Below are 22,386 nucleotides of genomic sequence, written 5' to 3' on the forward strand. Positions count from 1 at the left end.
GGCTGGTTTTAATGCATATCCTTTTGCTGTAATTAACCATAAGCAGAACAGCTTTCAGTGAGTTCTATGAGTCCTTCCAGTGAACTGCCAAACCTAAGGGTGTGGTCTGGGGGAGTCCCCACCTCTACAGATGGGGAGCAAATAACTTCCCTTCTTCCTTTAAAGCATAATCCTCTACTTTATAAATAACCTGTTATCTTTAAAATCAATGGATAAATGTGATTTCAGTATAGATTTAGCATCTGGAAGACAAGCTATTTATTATGTATGAAAATGCTGTTGGGGCAGGAACCAGATGATAAAGACATGAGGAAGGTAAATTTGAGTTATATGTACTAGAAAAAATACATTGGGTAAAATAAGAGAATAAAAGATGTTACAAACTAGAGCATTTATTAACTTGGTTCATAAAATCCACAAACCTGGTTAACAAAGCCCCCTAAAATATTTACATCATTTTTCTAAGGTACTCATACTACTAAAACCTTTAAAAAAGGGCATTAACCACATTTATGATTTTAGCAAATTTGTTCCCAGTATCTCTCCATAAAAATGATGCCTGCTCATTCTAAGGAATTCAAACATAGCAGAAAATTCAAAGATGCAAGTAAAAATTGAGGCTCACCCCAAACCTTCCCCTAGAAAGGGCTACTGTTAATCCTAGTAACTATCCCACACATCTAGCCATGCATTATATACTGGAAAAAAGAAACAAAAACAATTTTAATAAGTATTTGCAGAAACTGTTTTAGATAGGTAATATATTCCCAAATTTATAAGGTTCCCGGCCTCCCAGGCTCCCTCCCCAGAGGCAAGCAATGTTATCAGAGTCTCGTGCATCCTCCCAGCGTTACTGCATACCTATACAAAGACATATATAAAGTATTTATTTTATGGAAGAAAAAAACGGAAATGAAACCAAATGAATTGCCACACTTCAAATAATTGTTTCTTGTTTCTTTATCAGATAGGAGTTATTTCTCAAAAGACCCCTCTGCAGGAAAAGGGAGCTGGTGGAGCAAGAGGGAGAGAACTTAGGAAAAAAGCTAAGTGGCTGCAGTATCTGCCTACTCCCTGCCATGGAAAACAACAGAATAAAGCATTCTCTCTTTCTTTCTCCCAGTTGATCTCCACCTCGGTCAGGTTCTATAGCAGTGTCTATTCTAGAACCATAACCCAAAGCTGCCCAGTGTCAGTTCTATGTGTAGAGGGATTCAGTAAGGACCACTACCCCCTTACTGTTGCTCCTCCATTTCCAATTTTTCATGTTGATTTAAATCTTTGTCTAAACTGACTTGTCAAAACTTTTTTCAAATAAGGAATTCATGAGCTATACTTCAATATTGCTAGTCATCAAACATAACTAATACATTTCTTTAAGTTTTAAAAAGCACTTCAAAAAGTGTAGAGACTTCTCCTGGTCCCTACCCGAAGCAATTAACCATGGGCAAATTAAAAAGAAAACAATATTACTTACATCCAAGAGAGATCCACAGGTCTGCCTCACTCTAAGACATTCCAACACTAAGCCAATGCATACATATCTGAGAAATGAAAAAGTTAAGACTTACTGGTCATCTGAAATTCTGCAAATGCTACTCTTTCTAACTGCACTCTAAGTAGTTCACAGGGAGCATCTTTCAGAAGCTGAAAAAGCGTTACAGCTTTGCTGTAATGGAGATCTGCCAGCACCCGGTGCTGCTTCCTAAGGTGTTCATCACCAACCTAGAACCAAAAATAAAATTTAAAAAAAATCCTAAGGCTGGGGCTTCACAATCACTACTTAATAAGTCTTCTGATTGGATCACTATATGCTTTTTGTTTTTTTCCCCTGTAAGTCTTAAAGTTTTAGTTTTTACATTTAGGTCTTTAATTCATTTTCAGTTAATTTTTATATATGACGTGAGGTAGGAGTCCAATTCTATTCTCTTGCATGTGGATATCCAGTTGTCCCAGAACCATTTGCTGAAAAGACTATTCTTCCCCTACTGATTTCTTGGCACTCTTAAGCTCACTTTTGCTCTCAGGATATTAGGCCATCTGGGCAAACCTGAATTTTGGTTGCAGGCCTCCTAAAGCCAAGTATTAATAGAAAATCCTTTCCAGATAAAGCTGGACCTCAAAGGACAAGACTTTCAGGATAAGGGCAATGCAGAAGTAAACCCATGCCAAAGGACTGTAAGGTAAGCTGTCCTGGGACTAAGCAACGGGGGAAAAACAACAAAATAAACAAAAAACATCACTGAGAAACCGTAGACACAAGACTCCCAGCAGAAGCAACGCAATCTCTCTGAAGGTACTTTTATCCTAAGCCCCAAATTGTTCTTAGAAATACATGCATTTGAGCATCAGGATTCATGTATAACACTGCTGATACTAGATTATTTCTAATAGCCTCAAACTGGAACAACCCAAAAGTTCACTAATCACAGAACATTGATACATTCATTTAATGAACATTATTGAGCTGAGAAAATGAACAGCTACATGCACCAATAAGGATGAATCTAAAAAACCTGATGTTGAAGTGAACGGCAATAAGCCACAAAAGAACTCATACAGTATGATTCGTTTTATAAAGCACACAACAAAGTAAAATGTAAACATATTGCTTAAGTGGCAAAACCAAAAAAGGTATGGACATAGTAGAAAATTCAGGACAGCAGTTCATCTGGGTGGTGCTGAGGGAGGCACACCTGCGGCTCTCTAGAGCACTCTTCCCCTAACTTCCAGGCTAGGTACAAAGGGGTTTCCTTTTGTTGTTTTTTAAACTGTATTATGTTCCACACATATTTCTATGTGCTTCTGTATGTATGCTCTATTTCACAATGAAAGGTGGGAGACCATACTTTAAAATTTGCATAGAAACATCACTATAAGGCCTACCCACGTTTTAAAAAATCTAAATAACACACCCAGGCAAATACATAATTTTGCCAACTAAGACCCAATTATAGCAGAGAAAAATATATGGTATAGGTGAGAGAAAAACACCTACAAGTTTTTCTAAAGTAGCTAATTAGAATAGATTACATTTAAAATACATATGGAAATGTAAGAGAAGCACCCAGCAAACTTTGAGCTGACTTGGCACTGCACTTCCACTGGAGTGGCGGTACCTGATTCCGCAGACAGCTGTGGTACATGGACGCCAGCCTGTGGTGGATGGTGGCAGCCCGGTACTGACAGAGAGGCTGTCGCGCAGACACCGAATCAACATCGCAGTATTTCAGGGACTTCATCATAGCTTCACTGACCTCTTTTTCAATCTATTCATTTTTTTAAGGGGGAGAAAAGACAAGACAAACTCATAATATGACTATGAGAATTTTTAAAATGTTTAAATACTCCTTGTCAAGGATGACAACAGATGCTCAGTATCTGTTAAACAAAGGAATAAATAAGGTTGAGGACTTATTTTATAATCCAGCAAATGTTACCTGCTCCTGAGCTTTTCTAGATAATGGTGCATAATCTTGTTGTAGAGTTGCCATGGTAAAATAAGTAGTGGATAATTCCCAATTCACTGAATCCCAAACACCTGGGTGTATATCTCGTGTTCCCAGTGATCTTAGAGCTTTCAAATAGTAATCGACAGCCTGCGAGGAAGGAAGAAGTGACGATTTCTGACTCAGTTTGAACATATACCAACACTGCATTAAAATGAAACATATTTCAAAACTATCCAGATGTTCATTTAATTTGGGGAGAGTTTATAAAAGGACAATATTATGAGGAAAGGAAAAAAGCCAATGAAAACATTTTACTGAAGAAAGTTATTTAAAGTGGACTGAACGCTACTCCACATCCCCATCTCAAGTCTGCAGGACGCCAATCCTTAGGGCTGTTTTCTGACTCATGCTGATGCATCTTCTTTCTTTGGTTTTTTTCTTTCTAAATGAAAATTACAGTTTATATAACTAGTAAACTAGATTTAAAAATCTGCCAGCTTCTCCTGTAAAAAGAAGTAACTCCTTCCACTTTATCACCCCATCCTCTAATACATAGCCATTGTATTTAAACAAACAAAATCACAGAGCAGTAATGTCTTCATTTCTGGTGTGTATTTATTCATTCTTTTTTCTGTGTGTATATAGACTTAAAAATGAAAAATAAAAAGAACGTCACTTTTATTTTAAAATTTAGTTTGCTTCGAACATTCTTCACTATTGTCATTTTTAAATGGCTTCAAAGTACTCGACTATGTGAGTACTTGCTTCCTTGCACCCTCCCCAACAATGGATGGACGCTGTCATTCGCCAGAAAATTTGGCAACGTGATAAAGGAAACTCAATTTTTAAATTTGATAAAAATTTAAATTTTGCCATTTTGTCTTAAATACATATTAGCCACTTACTTTTTCTAAATGTACATATTTTATGATCAAGGTTATTTGCCTTTGTATTTGGGTGGTTTATTTTCAATGATTCTTAATTTTTTTTATATATTATTTATAGATATGTATTAATCTATGATCTGTCATGTATGTTGTAAGTATTTTCCCCAGATTGTGGTTTGCTTTCAATTTTACTTTCTGTTGTGCATTTGTAAACCTTTATTTTTATACATTTAAGTTTATTCAAATTTTACCTGGGATTTCTGTTTATTGTGTCAAGTTGGGAAAGTCCTTCCCTACCTCATCGTATAAAATTCTTATCTGTATTTTCTTCTGGCAACTTTTAGTTTCGTGTCCATGTTTAATCCATTTGACATTACTCTTGTTTCACAAACAATCTGCTGACTCCTATTTTCCTTACTAATTCAACATGCTATCTTCAATACTAAATTCTTACTACTTTTACACTAGTTTCTAAGTGTTTTAATGACCTGTCTACTCCTGTGACATCACCGTAATTTAATTATATTTAGTTTTTATAATATTTTAGGGGAACAATGGCAACGTGTAAATAAACAACAGGTGTGAATGGATGAGTCCAACATATGAGCAAATGTGTTACCTTATTATAATACAAGCCTTCTTCTGGTGAAAATTCACGTTTAAATTCATCACTGGCACCGCAGTGTGCCTGCGCACAAATTCTCATGAGCCTTCCCGTGTTACATAATAAAAGAGCAGCATTTGTAGCATCCTCAATTGATTCAAAGTTGTGAATTCCCTTTTCGAAACAAGAAAAGCTCTTTTTCCACAACTGTTGCTCTGCGGCAGACACGGATTTGCTCACTTCACAAAGAAAGAAAACAACTGTGTAAGCAAGCATCAGTACAAACCTGCCACCACCTCTTGACGTGATGATGAGAGGAGAGAGGCAATGACAGGAGGCTGGTGGAAAGTCCACCATCTGGAGTTGACCACGGTGCACTGCTGTCATCATGCATGTTACACAAAGTGAAGGGTACTCCCAAAATTCATATGTTGAACCCTAACCCCCAGTCCCTTAGAATATGCCTCTATTTTGGATAGAGCCTATAAAGAGGTAATCAAGCTTAAATGAGGTCATAGGGTGGGGCCCTCATCCAATATGACTGGTGTCCTTATAAGAGGAAGAGACACTGGGAGGGCACACAGAGAAAAAAGACAGCCATCTGCAAGCCAAGCAGAGAGGCTTCATTGGAATCCAACCCTGCTGGCACCTTGATCTTGAACTTCTAGCCTCCAGAACTATGAGACAATAGATTTCTTTTGTTTAAGTCACCCAATCTGTGGTATTTTATTATAGCAGCCCCTGCAGACTAATACAATAGTCTCCCCTTATCTGTGGTTTTAGTTACTCGTGGTCAACTGTGGTCTGAAAAAAATGGAAAATTCCAGAGATAAATAATTCGTAAGCTTTAAATTGTGCATGGTTCTGAGTAGCCTGATGAAATCTCTTGCCATTCTGCTCCATTCTGCCCAGGATGTGAATCATCTCTTTGTCCAGCTTCTATACACTGTATGTGCCACCTGCCCATTAGTCACTTGTTAGCCATCTGGGTTATCAGATCAACTGTCACAATATTACTATGCTTGTGTTCATATAGCCCTTATTTTACTTAATAATGGCCCCAAAGCACAAGAGTAGTGATGTTGGCATATTGTTATAATTGCTCTACTTTATTATTATTGTTGTTAATCTTTTACTGTACCTGACTTACAAATTAAACTTTAGTATGTATGAAAAACACAGCATATGTAGGGTCTGAGACTATCCACAGTTTTAGGTATCCACTGGGAGTCTTGGAATATATCCCCTGTGATAAGAGGGGACTACTCTATAACACTTAAGCATAACCCTCCTTAATATTAACTGATACTAAAATAAGCAAATAAAAATATCTAAGCAAAGCACTATTTTGTAAAGATTCAAAAGCTGTTGTCCCATGGAGTTTGAAGAGGTTTTAATCTCTTAAAACCTGTGTTTTATCCAACTCTTCTAGCTTCCTGACTACCTCCCATGTTCCCTTGATGACTTCCTCCTCCAGATGCACCTTAAATGCACAGGCTATCCCAGTAGCAATGAACTCTCTGGGGGCAACATCTGTATCCCTAGTGCCAGGCACAGCTCACAGATCAACAGACACACAGATATGCCTCCTCAATTTACCTGCCACCCCCACGTCCCCCTCAGCCCCGTTCCTTTCCCATACTGTGTCCACCCTTCATATTTTCATCCAGTCTCATGGCTTCAAGTATCACCTTTATGTGAATAGTTCTCAATCTATGTCTCACTGGCCCTAACAGCTTCTAAGCACATTTTAACTCAGCTACTAAATTAGACCTTTTCACACAGGTTCCACAGGTGTCTCAAGCTCAACATGGCCCAACTGACTCATCATGCCATGCCTGACTCATTCGGGGCCACCTGCTGCCACACTACACCTTCACGGGACCTTCCACCTCTGCCTTCTTCCTAGTGCTGCCTGCTCAGTCTGGAAAGCCCCCCTTCCTCACATTTGCCTGCAGACATTCCACACATCCTATACCACCCTGCTCAACTACACCTTCCCAAAAGCCTTCCTTCCAAGAAGCCTACAACCTCAATAAATGTCTCCTTTTCTCACTCTCCTATTGTACTTCATTTGTACTTAACCACAGCATTTATCAGGGATTTGTATTCACATCTGCCTTCCCAAGTAGAAGGGGGGACCATGCTTAGCCAGTTACATATCTAACAAAGAGCCTGGCACATAGCTGGTTGTCCAATTTGCTTCTGAATTGATCAGATAGAGTGAAGTATAAAAGTGGGAATAGAGAACACAGAAGTGATAGACCCCAAGGGAAAATAATGGTTTTCTAAGTTTATTTCTTGAGAACTTAAAAAATTCTCTAACAGAGCACCCCTTTATGACATAAAATCAAGTGCCACAGTTCTTTGCTTTACTCATAAAAAAACATCAGCTAATTTTCCAACAAAACAGGCAATGAAGAGGAATCCAAAGAGATACTCACCTACTCTCTCACTCTGTAATGCAGCCGCCTGATTCATATAAAACACACCGATCTCATTTCTAATGTTACCCATTCTCTTCATTACTTGTACATAGTGTTCTGGATTCTGGCTTTTTAAGTCACTAAATTGTAAGATTTCATTAGCAGCCTCATAACATTTACAGCTAACAGAAAGTTGACTTTCTAAGTCTGTAGACAAATCAGTTGCCCACGCAAATCCTTAAAAGAAAAAAATAAGTCAGTATCAATGCAAGTCATGTGAAACCTTCTTTTTCACTAAGGGAATCTGATATTTTAAATTCAAAATAATAACAAATGTAATACAGTATAAATATTCTAAGATTCAATCAATGTAACAAAATTTAAGTTTCATAGTAAAGATCACTTTATTTATCAAACTATTTTTTTTGGACATTAATGTTTAATAGAAATGTTTTCCTGCCCATAAACACCCAACAATTCCCAACACCAGGAATTTTCCCAGGTACACTTCTTTACTGGTATAGACCTAAAGTTAATAGCTAATACAAAGTAAGGTTTTTTTTTTTCTTAAATTGATAAAAACAGTTCTTAAAATAATGTGCCAATGTTACATTTAAGTCACGAAGAAGCTGTTAGACAAGTCCTCAAAGATTTAAAAATGCCATCTAATAGGGGATGGAGTAAACTTAGGCACAGGACCCAAATTCAAGGAGAAAAAAAGTAGTACTCCCTTCCCAAGAATGTGGTGCTGCTAAAAAACAAAAAGAAAGAAAAAAGGTAGTACTCCTGTTGATAACACTCAAATATATGGGAAAACATCACTCTCACAAAGAAGTATTTTATATGAAATTGCTATGATGGGATTGGTCAAAACACAGAGGATTTTCCCACTGTCTATTAAAATGAAACAATCATTTGAGAAACAGAGAAGAGGGGAAGAAAGAGAAAAATATTAGGAAATAATCTATTCCACTACTCCCCCTGTGTACTCCACTAGCTGTCAACTGTCAAAAACTTTTTGGGAGGTGGATGTCAAGTAATAAAAACAATTTAAAAGCAAAATAAAACAATCCCATGATACATTACAAAAGCACCTTCAGAAGCTTCCCTAATTGCAGTGTGCTACACACTGTGTTGTTGAACTGAGGAGGAAGGACATTGATGCTATGGGTTAAATTACCCTACTTGCCAGTTTTAAAGCCTGACAACTCCAAACAGTGATATTTTCAGTAAGATGACAGGCTATTAACTAAATTTAAAAAAATGATGATCACTTTCTCTTAACCTCACAGAATGATTCAGAAGGCAATTAATCCACTTTCACCAACTGTTACTCCTTTTCAAAAGAAAATACAGGGCTTCATTAGTTGATTCAAAGTGTTACCTAGAAAAACCTCATGAAAAGAAGTATAAAAAGTTAACACAAGTGCCTTCAGAACTTATTTTATGATTAGTTGTAGTCATATAATCAGTAACTACAACACATTTGAAAACCATTTTATACAAATACAAAAGATGACACTCAATTTTAAAATTAAGAAATGAATGAAACAACAGAGCAAATATCAAAACACTAACCTTTCTAGCACTTTCTGAACATACTCAAATAAGCATGCACTGGACTGAATAATCCCACTGTGAATCAAGTGGTGTGTCTCTCTAGCATACCTTGACAACTGGACTCTCTGTGGAGACTGTGTAATATCTCCTGATCTTCTTTTGTTTGGTAATTAAACTCTTCAAGGTGTGCTGCTCTATTATTTGCATTTTGGGCCAGCATTAGTTGGATATCACCACAAAGTGTCAAATATTGAGAAAGAAACAGCAGCACTTCAGAAAGCATATTGGTGCAGAGGCAGCAATAAGTGTCTATTTGAAAGGGTGGAAAGGAGAAAAAACACAAGCACATTAAAAATTAATGAACACAGTAAATACTAAGAAAATGTGTTACCAGCTGAAGGCTTCGTACCACTGCATCTAAGTTTATTTTGTGTCAGATACATAACTAATGGCTTCATGTATTTCAAAATGAAGAGATGTTAAACCACTCTAAGCAGAAACTAAAATACTAGGTCACATACACAGGATTAGAAAAAGTCATTTTAAAATAAAACTTTACAACGGGAACAGGAGTAAAATCTGATTGTGATTCAGAGGCCTTCTCTGTTCCCCTCCCACATCTGTTTATAGGCTTACCGTGGCTCTGCAAAGCTAACTTAATGTATCGCAATGCTCTTCCGTATTTCTGAAGACTCATGGCAGCATCAGACAGAACATAATAGGCCTTTGATGACTTGAGGATCAACTGAAGTTTCATTTTATGTTGCCAAGAACCAGGGATCATTCCAGATTGACTGGAATAATTACCCTTCTGAAGGGAGCCCACTGTGACATGGGGAGAAAAAAGGCAGCACATTTGAATGCAAGTTTCCCAGCAAAAAATATTTTCTGTTTCTTGATAGAAACATTCCATACTTAGGTACTATTGCTACAAGACTGGTAAACACTATGCTTTACTGCTTAAATGCAACAGAGTAAAGCGGTAGTGTTCAAATAGACTCTCACTTGAGAGTTGTAAGGCCTTCTGTTTCCCTGCCATCTGCAACTCTGTCATTCTCTTCCAGGGTCCCTGATGTAGCTAAACTCATAACTGAGACTTGCCTCCTTTCTCCAATCTGTGTGCCAATCTGCCAAAAAGTTTGCCTTCCTAAAGCACAGCTTTAATCACCGTCAAAGCCTGTCCTCCAAGATTAAAATGGTTTCTTACCTCTTCAGTCCAAGCATCTCAGCCTACCTCCTAAGCTACATTTTTTTCAGTCTTACTTTCCAACTCTCCACCCCCACTATCCATCAGCCAAAGTTAAGTTACTACTGTCACCTACACAGATGTCTGTTTTTTCCTATCACCCATCTAAATTAACCGTTTCCTCCATCAGGAATATGCTTTATTTAAATTCTTCTTCATTCAGCAAATGATCACTTTTGTGCCAAGCACTATGCCAGGCACTGGGAACAGTGACATGAAGTTATTGGCCTCTATCCTTGATTAACATAAACTGCAACAAAATATATTAAGTGTAATTACAGAGACAAGAACAAAATGCTGTGGAACAAAATGTTCCACAAAAACAGATCCCCTCTCCTCCAAGCTTTCAGATTTCTCATTTTCTGATCCGCTAGAATACATGAGTCTTTCAAGGCAAGAAAAGGCACTTAGTCTCCATTATGGTTTAAGGTGTGCATGTGTGTCTCTTGCAAGTGTCATCTGTGTGCATGAGGCATTGTGAGAAAACTAAAGATGAAAAAGATGAAGTTCTTGCTCACAACTGTGTTTGTGTGTTTAAAACCATCTAGCACAGGTAACTATGATACAAGGCAGGCTCACAGGACACAGTGGTAAGGGAATCCAGTAATTCTGACTGTGGAAAGGTGCAGGCACAGAGATTTTGAACTTGAGAGATTTTCAACAGGGGAGATGGAGAGGGAGGATGAGGTAGAAAAAGGCATTTCAGGAGAAAGAATAGCAGAAGTCCCGGTGTGGTCCTCACTGCATAAAAGCTTAAGCCTGGCACATAAGCAGCACTATATAAATGCGGGGGAATAAATCTGTTCCTCCCCCACCTCCATCATTTCTGCTCACGAAAAGAAGAAAGGTCCAGAAAGCACTTGGTATTATTTTAAACATACAGGCTTTCAAAACATTTAAAAAAAAAAATTGAAGCTGATTAAGAAGGGGGTAAGGGGTAAGGTTGGAAAAAGAAATACAGCTGAGGTTAAAATAAAGAAAAAACTCAAGACTTTTACTTCAAAACCCACAATCTTCATCAACTGATGTTCCTGAGGAATAAACTAGACAATCTAAAAGTGACATTTCTAGCTCTTTTAAGTACAAGGTAACAGCCAACACTTCTACAGTGCTTATTATGGACACTGTTCTAAGCACTTTACATATATTAGCCATTTGGTCATTATAACAACCTTTTAAAGTAGGAACTATTATTGTCTCCATTTTGAAAGAGAGAAAAGGTGGCTCAAAAAAATGGAACAACTTTTTCTAGCAAAGCCAAAAGCTGAAGCGAGGCAGTCTGGTCCCTGAGTCAGTGCTCTTAAACACTCCACCACTTTTATGGCAATTTCTTAGCAGAACTCTACAGGCTGATAGCATTAGTTCCTCACAGTGGGTATCGCGAAGATGCAGGCTCCTTATGTTATTAGAAATGTCCAGATCAAAATATCCTACTTTGTTTTATATTTTGAATGAAAAGATATTACCCCAACTTCCAGTTCACATAATATCCTTTCTTCAATCTCTTTCAATGACTGTCTTAATTGACATAAGTCTGCTGTTGATAAAGAACCAGTATATCATTCTGTTGAAGGCCTTATTTGCACATCAATTCAACTTACTTTTGTCCAAAAACAAGGCCATCTGCTTCTCTAGCCCCTCGGGACCCCCCCTTGTGGATTCGTCTTCATATTTTAATGGGATTGGAGTGCTGGGGTCAGCTGCCGGAAGGTCACTTTCTTTTTTGATGCTGCTATCTACAGATTTTAAACCCTTTAAAAAAAGGAAAAACATTTACTATATACTTAACTGAAAACTAAATATAAGGCAGTATCTGGACAACTGAATACTTTTAGGAGAATTTCTATTTCAGAAACAGACTTAAAAACTCCATTTGATCTGAAAGATTTGGAAAAACTGATTTGGTTTCCACTTTGTGCTTAAAGAAAAAAAATCACAGCAGAACACCATTCAGAATAACATTTAGACACCAATGAACAAATGGTATTTGCATATTAAGTACAAACTTTACTGAAAAAATAAAGACTAAACTTAAACTTACCTCCAGAACATAGCTAAGTACAAGTCTACAGCGCTCTTCTGTGTCATGGCAAACTGGAAATGCACAACTGGGCTTCAGAAATAAACATTTAAAATTATTAATATGCTGCCAATACAACAAATTCCATGGTTCTCATCTCCTAGGATGAGAAACTCTAAAACTACAGACCAAGAATTTAGAAATGTGTTTATACATTCAGCTTAGTGAGGTATCTGATATTAAGGTTATTTTACTGTTTTTGTTACAGATTAAATTGTTGTATCAACAAAAATCTTACTTAAAAAGATCTTCCGGCATGTATGTTGCTTTAAGTACTTAAAATTTTAAACATAATTCTATTACAACAAAAAAGTGAGAACTAGAGTAGTAATGTTTTAGATAAATGTATACCTAATCTAATAGGTCAGCTCAACTCCTAATTAGCACTGATACTTGGTAACACACAATTAATAATATCATCAATTTAGCAATAAGTTAACAGGTATTACCAATAGTCTCCGTATATAATTTATTTCCTTAATGAAGGAACAATACCAGTTAGCAACCTCCATCTACTAAGTGATATTATGTGTAAGGGCCTCTGTGAAGCATTTCATTTTGCTGAATCCTGTGAGGCTAGAATTACTGTTCTCATTTTATAGAAGAGAAGGAAGCACAGATGGTTAAGTACTTTGTCCGAGGACGCAGTGAATGGGAAGTTGGGACTCTGGAGCCCATGCTGACTGCCTATTCTTCAAAAAGTCATGGAACATGGCTAAGGTACAGCTAACTAAAGACATGTTTATATGAATATTAAGACTACATTCAGATACTGAAAAAAAGTGCTATCTCTGTTAAAAGAAGTGATGCTAACCCACTACATCTTTAATTATCATCTAATTGCCCCATAAATTCAGGGCCTTGTATATGCAGTTTCCCATATACATGTAACTTTTGCAATCAATAATTATAACCAGAAGAACACATTTTTACTCCACTGTTGTAGTTCAAGCTGAAAGTGAACTACAATTTAGATGAACAGTTAATGACTTTTCCCAGTAGTCATTTAGACAAATATTTTACTGAGCGTCCACTATATGTTCTAGACATGGGATAAAAAGGAAGGTTTGTACCGGCTGGGAGCTTACATTCCAGTGAAGGGAGAAAGAGAAACACAAAAAAATAAGACAGGCTCCACAAAGGAGATAAAACAGAGCATGCCAGAGTGGTTAGAGAAGGTCTCCTTGAAGAGGTAACATTTTAGTGAAAACTTAAGGCTTAAAAAAGGTAGCCATGACAAGATCTGGAAAAAAGGTACGTTCCAAGCAGAAGCAACAGCAAATGCAAGGACCTCAGATAAGCATGATCTTGATGCTTCTTGAGAGACAGAAAAAAACCCAGTGTGGCTAAGGTACACCAATGGGGAAAGAGAAGGTCAGAAAGATAGGCAATATTTTAGGGTGACAAAGAGATGTCCCCTCAAAAACTTAACTTGGATATAAAGTTTCCATCTGAAAGTTAAAACTCCAAGCTTAAATTAAAAGATTATGTGTAAATATGACTCTTTTTCAGTTCACAGAACAGCCAGAACTCTTAAGGCTGCCCTGGACCTAATCACAGGGAGGCAGTATATTGAAGGTATACTGTCTGGAGACACCCTGATGGTAGACAGTCAATGCAACCCACGCCAACAGAAACCTAAAGGGTGGAAAGTTGTTAGACATGTCCAACCTGGCAGACATGACCACAGTCATGGAAAAAGTACTACCCTATATAGCATAGGTATAATACCATCCTGTGAAAGGCCAACTATATTCAATTAACAATTGTTTTCCAATGACAAAACTTTTAATACAAATTCTAACATGCTTACTCTGATTTGATGAATAGATTTGTATTTTTCTGGTACTGACAATTCTCCAACAGACTTAATTATAGCCACTGCTTTGTTATCATCTGACGGATCAGAGCTGGTGCCATAGGATCCGTTTTCATCACTGTCTGGCATCTCTTCTTCCTCTTCACTATAACTTTCATCAGAATTCTCATTTAAAGGAGATTCTGAACTTTCTTCCTTTTTAGGTTCATCCAGTTGAAAAAGTTCAGAAAGCATGTAATTGGCTGAAGCAATAATCTTATTAAAAAAAAGAAATATGTATAAGTGACGATCATCAAAACTGTCTCATCATCTAAAGAGGAATTAATTTTACTACGATACTAACAAATTTTAGTAGGTCTGCAAATAGGCTATTTCCACCATACCCATAATACACACAGAAATGTTTCCAATTCAGAGTTCCAAATACTCTGGGTGTGCTCTATAAAATACTTATGGGTTGGTATGCTTCTTATTTCCTGAAATTATTCCATCCTGAGCCCTCTTCTTAAAAAAGGTGGCTTACTGATAAGCAAAAGCTTTTAAGTGTAGAGTGAAATAACTAAAATATTAACAAATATTAGCCCATATGAACTTAGAAACCAGAATTTCTCTTTACAAACTATGAATACAAGTTTACCTTTAATAGGCAACTAATATTAATATTTATTATACCATCTATGGTTGTAAGAGGAAAAAACCCACTAGATTAAAAAGTCCATCCTGATATCTCTTAAAATTAGTATTTATATATTACCATTCATCCCACATTATCATTTATTAATCCTTAATCACACTCAATAGTCTTAACATCATTTTTTAACTTTCACATAAACCATTCAAGTTCTGTTTAACAGCATTTCGATCAGCAATGAGATATTTAAGCCAGAAATTGTTTTGTCATTTTTCTTAATAAAAAAAAAAAGAAAAAAAAAAATTCTCTGAGTTTGGTTTCTAGGATAATCTTTATCTCCAAATTGGATGTGACTACAATTAAAATTAATTTGGATCTTTAAAGAAAAACTACATATCCTCCGGATCTTTTCTGATTTAAATAGAATACGATTAGCCTTATACCAAAAAACACAGCTGTCAATCACACAACTGAGGGTGAGGCGGATTTCAGATTGTGTAGAGGATGACTGACAGAATATTTTAAAAGATGCAACATATGAAATTTTCAATTTCCTAGTAGCTACATTAAAAAGGTAAAATCTGGTGAAATTAATTTTAATATTATATTTAATCCAAAATATACAAAATATATTTCAAATGTAATGTGTACACAATATACCCATGCACAATCTTCAGTGTATATTTTATACTTACAGTACATCTCAACTGAGATTAAGCATATTTTTAAGTGCTTAATAGCCACACGTGGTTAGTGGCTCACACACTGGATAGGGCAGTTAGAGAATATGAACTAGGAGGCTTTACTGTCTAGGAAACAATTCTCTATCAAAATGGTAGAGAATTTTTGAGAGAACATATAACTGCTAACCTTACCTGAGGATGCCTGCTTTTGTCCAACAACTTAACACAATTAAGAAGCAATGTCCTAATCGTCCCATAGTGTTTCTTATTTTGATTTTTCTTCATCATCATGTTGCAAGCAACCCTAAAAGAAATGTTTACATCAACTTTATTTCCCATCCATCATTCCTGGCAAGACTTAAGTCTAGGTAGGCATGCTCTTACTTGTTTCTAACAGAATAAGGGTTATAAGCAACAGCTAAATATTGAATTTTACCCACTCACCCCCCAAAAGTTTATATTATGCTTTCATAAGAAAGTTGAGTAATATCTGGTACAGTGTGTATATATGTATATATTTTTTAATATATATATATATATATATATATACATTTTTTTTTTTTCCCCACTATGAAAACCTAACAAGTATTCAAAAGCCTTGGCTTGGACAGTGTGGCTGTACACATTAAAATTTTACATAAGCCTATTTCTACATCTTAAATTCCTGAAGCACTCACTTGTATAAAAGAATGGCCACTGGCATTGTGAATGGATTTTGGTATTTGTCTTCAGTTTCTTCACAAAGAGTAGTGAGATCATAGAGTTTCACTATATCACTGCCACTTGCTGAAAAAAAAAAATAAGCCTCATTTTACAATAATCACCAAAATTAATCACTGTTCATTCAAGAATTAGCTTACCTTTAAAGAGCCAATAGGTATGTCCTTCTTTGGTACAATTTGATTTCAGAAATGATAAAATATTCTGTGCAATGTCTTTTATGACTTTAGTAGAAAAATTAGAATTTTCCAAATTGGGAATCTCTTCTGTCTTTATCATCTCGTATTTCTGTAAAACACAGATGGAAGGCAGTTTAAGAGAAAACCGAACGGAGCAACACCTTTGTTATTAAAAAGCAACCAAATATATAAGTTCTGCAAATACAGCCATAAGCAGCATGAAAACATTTCAACTAGCAGTTTTCAACCTTTTTTCTGGTCCAACATTCCAAAGGAATATGATCCACCCCCATCAGAACGGTGGTCTGCAACTGGAGTAATTCTCAATGGAGAATCACTACCAGATTTAGAAGCTCAGATTTAGGCATGATCTTATTTCTATTCTAACATGGAACAATTGTACTGAATACGTTCTTCTATTCCACCCAAATGGTTTCAATTGGAAAGACGGTAAATGTTAGTAGATTTTACTCAGCAAGCTTTTAAAAACTATGTTTCTAGCCTTTTCTTTCCCTACAGCTTTGGACTCTATTCCTTTACAGGGATGGAGGACAGGGGTGTGGAGGTGACAATAAGATTAAAAGCTGCATGGACATTGCTACCACTATTTTAAAAGTGCCTCCATATTTTTCTCTGGCTTGTCTCCTGTGCAAACTTCCTGAAACACCTCTTACCACATTTTTCTTAAGTACTCTAAGACTAAAGACTCCAAATCAGTAGGAACATAAGATGAAACACAAATGCCTAAGACTGATTTTCATCTTTCTCGGTTCATCTCAAGTTCCCACTGTTGACTATTTCCTTCCTTCAAACAGTCCTTTCCTATATTTCACACTGGACTATTCTGGTTCCCATTCTCCCTCCCTTTGAGTGGCCCTCTTGTGGCCTCAAGGCCACATGTGGCTGTCCAGGTCCCCAAGTGCAACCCCTTGACTGAATTCAAACTTTGGATTCGGTAAAAAGGCCAGACAGACACTTAGAGATTCAGAAGGCCACATATGGCCCCAAGGCCCAGGTTCCCCATCCCTATGAGCTTTCCTTAAACTGAACTTGTGACAAAAACATTATTTTCCTGTCTAAACTAATTTAATGTCCCTATCTTGGCAAATGATACCACCGTTATTGTTGCCCCTGAATCCTGCATTCTCTTCAACTCTTCCTCCCTCCTCATTAATGCTTTACTTGCCTCTCCCCATTCTCTCCTGCCCCCATCCCAGCCTCTTACAAAATGTTGCCTAAATTTAGGGAGATGGTTTAACAGTGGTTCTCAACCAAGGCTGGAAACGAGAACCGTGTACAAGGCTTTCTGAAAAAACAGATGCACAGATTATCTACCAATCCTGGAACACTGGGGGCCCAAGCAAGTGCATTTTTTAATAGGCCACAAGTGATTTTGATGCATACCCCAGGTTAATAATCACTGGGTTGGAGTATAATGGTTATAAGCATGGCCTCAACCAGATAGAGGCTCAAACCCTGGCACCACCACTTACTGTCAATGTGGCCCTCGGCAACTCACTTTACCTCCCTGATCCTCAGTTTCCCTCTCCATCAAATGGGAGTAACTCCATATGAAGTAGCAAGAAGATTAAATAAGGTAATGCATGTAAAGCACTTAGCAAAGTGTCTGGAACAAAATAAGCACTTAATAAATGCTAGTTATAACAACTGTTGATTCTTAATATTTCCTCTATAGAATAAGCACATTACTGCAAGAGTGGTGCAATGCCTGACCAGTCTTCTTGTCTCCAGGTCCTCCTTGTCTGTCCCATATGCTATCTCCAAATTAATATTCCAATGCAACAAATTTCACCTCCCAGATGTGAAGCCTTCACTGGTTCCAGATTACCAACTGAACCAAGTTCAAATCCCACAACTCAGCATTCAAGATTTTCCAACCTTATTTCCAACCATTCTCCTACATAAAATCATGTGCTCCCTAGCTAGATTTATTATCAATCTCTTTGTTTACTTATACTAGTCGTTTAAAATCCAGTTCTTATATTTTGAGATGCTATCATTTAAGACCCACTTAAAATGCCACTTCTTCCATGAAGTCTTTCTTCTAGACCAAAAGAGAAGTGACCTCCCCTTCTGATGATCCAGACTTCTGCGTGTGTCCTGCACTTCTGATACTTATCTACTGTCTCCTCCTGTCCCCTCTGCACGTCGCCTTTTCCCATTAGATTACATCTTTCTGAGTAGTGACCAAACTTATCGCTTTCCCCCAACATTTACAGTGGGGACAAAGTGCCTCCTACACAGAATATGCTCAATAAGAATTTTCTAAATAAGCTGACTACCTTATGCAATTTTTACTGTGGCCTTTCCTTAAAACTTTGCATATACTGAGAAGATATTTGTATAATGAAAAAACACTTCCACTGTATAGACACTTTCAGTTAATTACTATGGGTGCTTGGCATTATAATTAGAGTTCTATGGCTACAAATGTAGGTTTTAGTATATTTCTGACCTTCCCATAAATTACCTATAAAATTATACTCCTAAAATATCTAGAATTCTGATATCCCCAACTTAAATGTGAAAACACTCAAAATTCAGTTTATTCACAGCTATCTTCCCTGCCCAAAATACACACTAGTATTTAAGGGCCTTAAAAACTTTGGTGAGGTACTCTCTGTACCATTTTGCATTTGAGAGATTAGAAAAGTCACACTGTATCTTACCTGTACAATTCCGTTTACATGAAAACACATCACAAGCTCTGGTACATTGCATATCAAGTTGTCCAACCAATAGTCAATTCCAGTTAGCACATTAATTGGTTTGTTGTTGTCCCTAAAAATTTACATTTCTAGTGTTAAATTTAGTTTAAGATGTTCCGTAACAAATCAACTAAGACTCATTTCCTCATTTAAATATTTTAAGCTATTCTTCCTAGATAAAAAATGCCATATATGCTTTTTTTTTCTGATGAGATATATACATGTAGCTCAGGGGTTGTGTTATATTTAACATCTTTCCAAAAGCTCTGTACTTCTAACTGGTGTAAGTTTTCAGTAAGAAGAAAATGTGAAAGGAGACGACCATAAGCCCCCTGCATGCTCCTCATATGACCTGAAGAAAGAGTGACCGTGATGATGCTTAAGTGAGAATAATGTGTTCAAATACATGTGCGGCATTAAGAAAAATGCTCACAGTTAGTTAATAGAAAGCTGGCAAATCACCTCCTTAACTAACTAAATGAACTACAAATTGTAGATTCGGACATAAGACTAGGCCAGTGCAACAGACCTCTGGCTCCATTCAATCAGGCCTATAATGAAGACTTAGCTACAGGACTTTCAGCACATGCTGAAAGTAGCTCCTTCCTTATTGTGACCATTTCAATTGGCAGGGGAAGGGAGGTAGGTGAAAAAACCTAAAAAAAGAAGAGGATGCTCAAATAGATAAGGGAAAGCAGATGGAAAACTGATTCTAAAGGAAGAATTTAAATACCATAGCTTAAGGAGGGGTACAACGTTGGTTTACCTGAGACGTAAGCTGACTGCTGGGTATCTGCCTCCTCCAAATATAGGCATGTTGGAACCAACCAACATATGGATATCTTCAAACGTCCATAGAATGTTCCGAACAAAATCATTTTTAAGACCCTTTGATTTAAAACAGGACGATTATAATAAACAGGAAATCCATAATATCCCCCCCTACGATCCACAGAAAGACTAGAAAAAGTAAAAGACAAAGGAGACAAAGTAAAGTCCCAGAGCTATAAGATCATAGAGATGTTTAGAAAGCATTTTTAGGATCAAGTGGATTTTTTTACCTATCAATTCCAACTAGAGTAATTTTTAAATGACGAAGCAGACTGGGGATTAGGTGTCTCAACTGGGACACCATGGAAAGCGTACCTGACTGTTCTCCCCGTCATTGAATAAAGTAGTCAGGTTTTGTTCTTTGGGTGCTGAGGCCACATGCCCCACTATGTATGAGGGTTCAAGAGGCTCACTTCCCTGTGAAAAGTGCAAGGATAAGGAATGATTCTGCTGCCAACATTACTTAAAACTGACCTACTTTTAAAGAGTATCACCCAAATATTCAAAGCACACACCTCAAATCTACCTTTGTGAATTAAGCTAATGCAAATCATTAATACTCGTCACTGGGTGGCTTGCTTCAGCTCTTAATTATCAGAGCTACTAACAAGCTAATCACACTTAGATCTTAAATGCGACAAAAATTATTCTAAGTTTTCCAAGCTTTTCATTTTTCTTTCTTTCTGTTTTTTTTTTTTTTTTTTTTGGTAAATGTGGTTATCATTGCTCTTTCAGCCTACCCCATCTCTAACTGAATTTAAAAACTCCTAAGAAACCTCAGCCATAGTTTGAGATGCTCATCATTTTAACAGTCTCCAGTTTAGTATTTCCCAATGTGTGTTTCATAGAACGCTAGCATATTCAGTGAAAATTTTCCGAAGTCAGGTTTGAAAAATGCTGTTTACCAACTTGCTTTCAAAGAGTAATGTTTATTGCCATTAAAGACAAAAACTTCTAAGTGGTCCTGCAGTAGAAAAATCTACTTCACATCTGTACAATCCAATATTTCCCAAATTTATTTAATCTCAGAACACTTTTTGTTCTGAAGATATTCAGTGGAATACATTTTGGAAAACACTTAGGAAGTGGGCCCTTTGCATTGGACAAACTCAGTCTACCACTCAATTTTCCAACCCTTTGGGTAGTAGTGCTGCTATTAAGAAATACTGCTTTAAACTTTTAATGTCAATGCCCCAACAGACCCCAAGATGGACATGTGTATGTGTTGCCTACCCCATGAAATTCTGTCTAACTTCTCATCTGTGTGTATGCCGACAGGCTCAGCACCTGCCTGGGAAGCGTGCATGACTGCAAGCACACAGGAGAACTCTAGCACTTATACTGTGTTTGTCTTCTCCTACCAGAGTCCTAAGAGAACGTTAAACTCTATTTTATTATTTGTTTACATACACAAGTTATCAACTTATGAATGATTCCCAAAATATAATTTGTCAGGTAGTTGCTTTAGCAGGAGTATGGGCTCTAGGTTACAATGTGCTCAATAAAGGTTTGGCACCAAGGCCATACCATAGACACCTATTTAACCTCTATTATTGCTTAATAAAGGCTTCAAACTAGCAGTTTTAGTTTTGGAGACAAGAATTCATGAGGTGATAGCTTGCAAACATAAATCGCTAAATGTTAAAATTTAGGCAGTATAATATGTTGTAAGAAAAATACTCTGTACAAGACTTTCATCACAGGCTAGACTGTTTAGGGGTGTGCCATTGCTAAGATGATCTGACTGCTTGCAAAGCCCTCCTAACTATGTGTGGAGTACATGGATGCAGTCGAGTAACTGCTGTAAGAACAGGTCTCTGAAGACAGAAAGATCTGGGTTTAAATCCCAGCTTGGATTTTACCAGCTGTTTGATTAGGGCTAAACATTTGTTTTTATGAGCTTTAGTTTGCTTACTTGTAAAATGACACCATCAACACTTACTACATATGCAGTTCCAAGGATAAAACAAAATTTATACACACATACATAACAAAGTAGCTTAAACAACATTAAATAAATGCCAGTTTGCTTCCTCCACATGCAAGCCTAAAAATTCATTCTTAGAAGTCTCCAAGATTTTTCAAAGTAACTCCTCAACAAGGTGAGGACAGGATAATAATGCTGGGAGAAGCATAAGCTGTGTAGTAAGAGGGTAGTAATTCTACTATGTGGTCTTTTTATAAGGCATAGGTTTTGAAAACAGGGAATACTAAACGAATTTTAAAAAATTCTTTAGTGAAATATAATCGCACAGGGAAGTGCATAAAACAAGTAATATAGTAAAATGACTAATTACAAAGCCAATTACCCACATAACCATTACTCTAGTCACGACATGGGCCGTGGCTCGCACCCAGTGTCCACCATGCCCCTTCTCAATCTCAGAGCATCCCCACCTTCTTGGTGGTTACCACTATGTGATTTGCACGTTAATTACCTCCTTCCTTTTCCTCACAGTTTTCTCACTTTTGGAAAAAATTTAAATTCATTATGTAGTTTTATGGGAAGGTTTCTCTATTTTAAAACCTACTAAAAACA

At 36.9% G+C, this 22,386-nt stretch overlaps 1 protein-coding gene across 4 annotated transcripts in view; it reads right to left on the bottom strand.

The window, feature by feature from the left end:
• The window catches only part of EDRF1 (erythroid differentiation regulatory factor 1), a 36,837-nt gene that overhangs the window by 7,513 nt on the left and 6,938 nt on the right, over positions 1–22,386 (bottom strand). For 2 of the 4 annotated variants that reach the window (XM_045567842.1, XM_045567843.1), the window contains exons 7-22: positions 20,163–20,264; positions 19,783–19,904; positions 18,978–19,089; positions 16,249–16,396; positions 16,066–16,174; positions 15,581–15,692; positions 14,069–14,329; positions 12,217–12,288; positions 11,777–11,927; positions 9,566–9,754; positions 9,038–9,238; positions 7,388–7,606; positions 4,959–5,182; positions 3,441–3,599; positions 3,120–3,269; positions 1,572–1,725 (exon numbers count right to left, since the gene is read on the bottom strand). In XM_045567842.1, coding sequence (XP_045423798.1) covers positions 1,572–1,725; positions 3,120–3,269; positions 3,441–3,599; positions 4,959–5,182; positions 7,388–7,606; positions 9,038–9,238; positions 9,566–9,754; positions 11,777–11,927; positions 12,217–12,288; positions 14,069–14,329; positions 15,581–15,692; positions 16,066–16,174; positions 16,249–16,396; positions 18,978–19,089; positions 19,783–19,904; positions 20,163–20,264 — 2,485 coding nt within the window. Of the gene's footprint in view, positions 1–1,477; positions 1,545–1,571; positions 1,726–3,119; positions 3,270–3,440; positions 3,600–4,958; positions 5,183–7,387; positions 7,607–9,037; positions 9,239–9,565; positions 9,755–11,776; positions 11,928–12,216; positions 12,289–14,068; positions 14,330–15,580; positions 15,693–16,065; positions 16,175–16,248; positions 16,397–18,977; positions 19,090–19,782; positions 19,905–20,162; positions 20,265–22,386 lie in introns of all 4 variants that reach the window. The other 2 variants (XM_045567845.1, XM_045567844.1) reach the window with 2 other exon arrangements.

This window comes from Lemur catta, chromosome 14 (genome assembly GCF_020740605.2).
Source record: "Lemur catta isolate mLemCat1 chromosome 14, mLemCat1.pri, whole genome shotgun sequence".
Classification (NCBI taxonomy): Eukaryota; Metazoa; Chordata; class Mammalia; order Primates; family Lemuridae; genus Lemur; species Lemur catta.